A 1,266-nucleotide genomic window follows, 5' to 3' on the forward strand; every position below is an offset into this window, starting at 1 on the left:
CATGAGCAGCACTGTAGATTATAGACGTCTTGCAAGCATTGTGACTTACTTCTTTTTCAAAAATCGACAGTCATACATGTTGACGTGATACGATATTCATGACGTCTTACGTTCTTTGCGTGCTCTTTTCCCGTCCAGGCTGCAGGCTCTGAGAAAGGAGAAGTCGCGGGACGCGGCGCGGTCGCGGCGGGGAAAGGAGAACTTTGAGTTTTACGAACTGGCCAAGATGCTGCCGCTGCCGGGCGCCATCACCAGCCAGCTGGACAAGGCCTCCATCATCCGGCTCACCATCAGCTACCTGAAGATGAGGGACTTCGCCAACCAGGGGGACCCACCGTGGAACCTGCGCATGGAGGGGCCGCCGCCAAACACCTCGGTCAAAGGTAGGACCGGCACGCTCAGGGCCTCAGGAAGGGGAGGGGTCTGTAAACAGTTTCCTGATGCTCTGTCAACGTTGTACTCAGATTTATGCAACAGAGAAACAACACTGTGGGCCCTATTTTAATTCAATTCAATTTTATTTATAGTATCAAATCATAAAGAGTTATCTCGAGACACTTTATAGATAGAGTAGGTCTAGACCACACTCTATAATTTACAAAGCCCCAACAATTCCAGTAATTCCCTCAAGAGCAAGCATTAGCAGTGGCTAATGCGACGATAAAGGAAGAGCGACTTTGAAGCTCATCGTGGAAGTTCATGTCATAGCAGGGCACATCGTGTCAGACTGAGTAGTGCAGTCTCCTATACCGGATCCTGACTATTAACTAATCTGACTATTTTAACGATCTAAGTCAGGGGGAGAGTTTATTGACGTGCTTTAATTTCATCGAAAAACTAACATATCTTTGACTCAATTATTGCATGTCTCAGGTAGTCTTCTCACTTACAGTTTTGTTCCCCATGAAGCTCTGAAAAAGTGAGCAAAAAAGTTCCAAAGCCATCCTAGAATTTAGCAAATCAAGCAAAAACAATGATTACATTTTCTGAGTTAGGCTACCACACAGCTGACCCACAACAAGCTCCTTCACAGTCTGAATATTAAACTCTCTGGTTCTGCTTCTGGGGGGGAATTTCGGAGTCTCAAAGTCGGCAAATTTGCCAAATTCTGCTTTGAGTGTCTCGTAATTACAAGATGAAAAACAGTTTCCCATGTTTTTGGTTTGGCGCACAACTACAGTAGGTGGGCCAAAATTGATCGTGAACCTAAATTGATATGCGGGCCGGGTCAGAATTTGCGAGGAGCGGGATTTGGCCCGCGGGCCT

At 46.4% G+C, this 1,266-nt stretch overlaps 1 protein-coding gene across 1 annotated transcript in view; it reads left to right on the forward strand.

Annotated features, from left to right (window-relative positions):
- Positions 1 to 923, forward strand: part of LOC120548943 (neuronal PAS domain-containing protein 3-like) — a 262,015-nt gene extending 261,092 nt beyond the window's left edge. The window contains exons 4-5 of the mRNA XM_039785447.1: positions 139 to 383; positions 874 to 923. Of these exons, the coding sequence (XP_039641381.1) occupies positions 139 to 383; positions 874 to 923 (295 nt within the window). The remainder of the gene's footprint in view (positions 1 to 138; positions 384 to 873) is intronic.
- The last annotated feature ends 343 nt before the right edge of the window (positions 924 to 1,266 follow it).

This window comes from Perca fluviatilis, chromosome 20 (genome assembly GCF_010015445.1).
Source record: "Perca fluviatilis chromosome 20, GENO_Pfluv_1.0, whole genome shotgun sequence".
Lineage (NCBI taxonomy): Eukaryota > Metazoa > Chordata > Actinopteri > Perciformes > Percidae > Perca > Perca fluviatilis.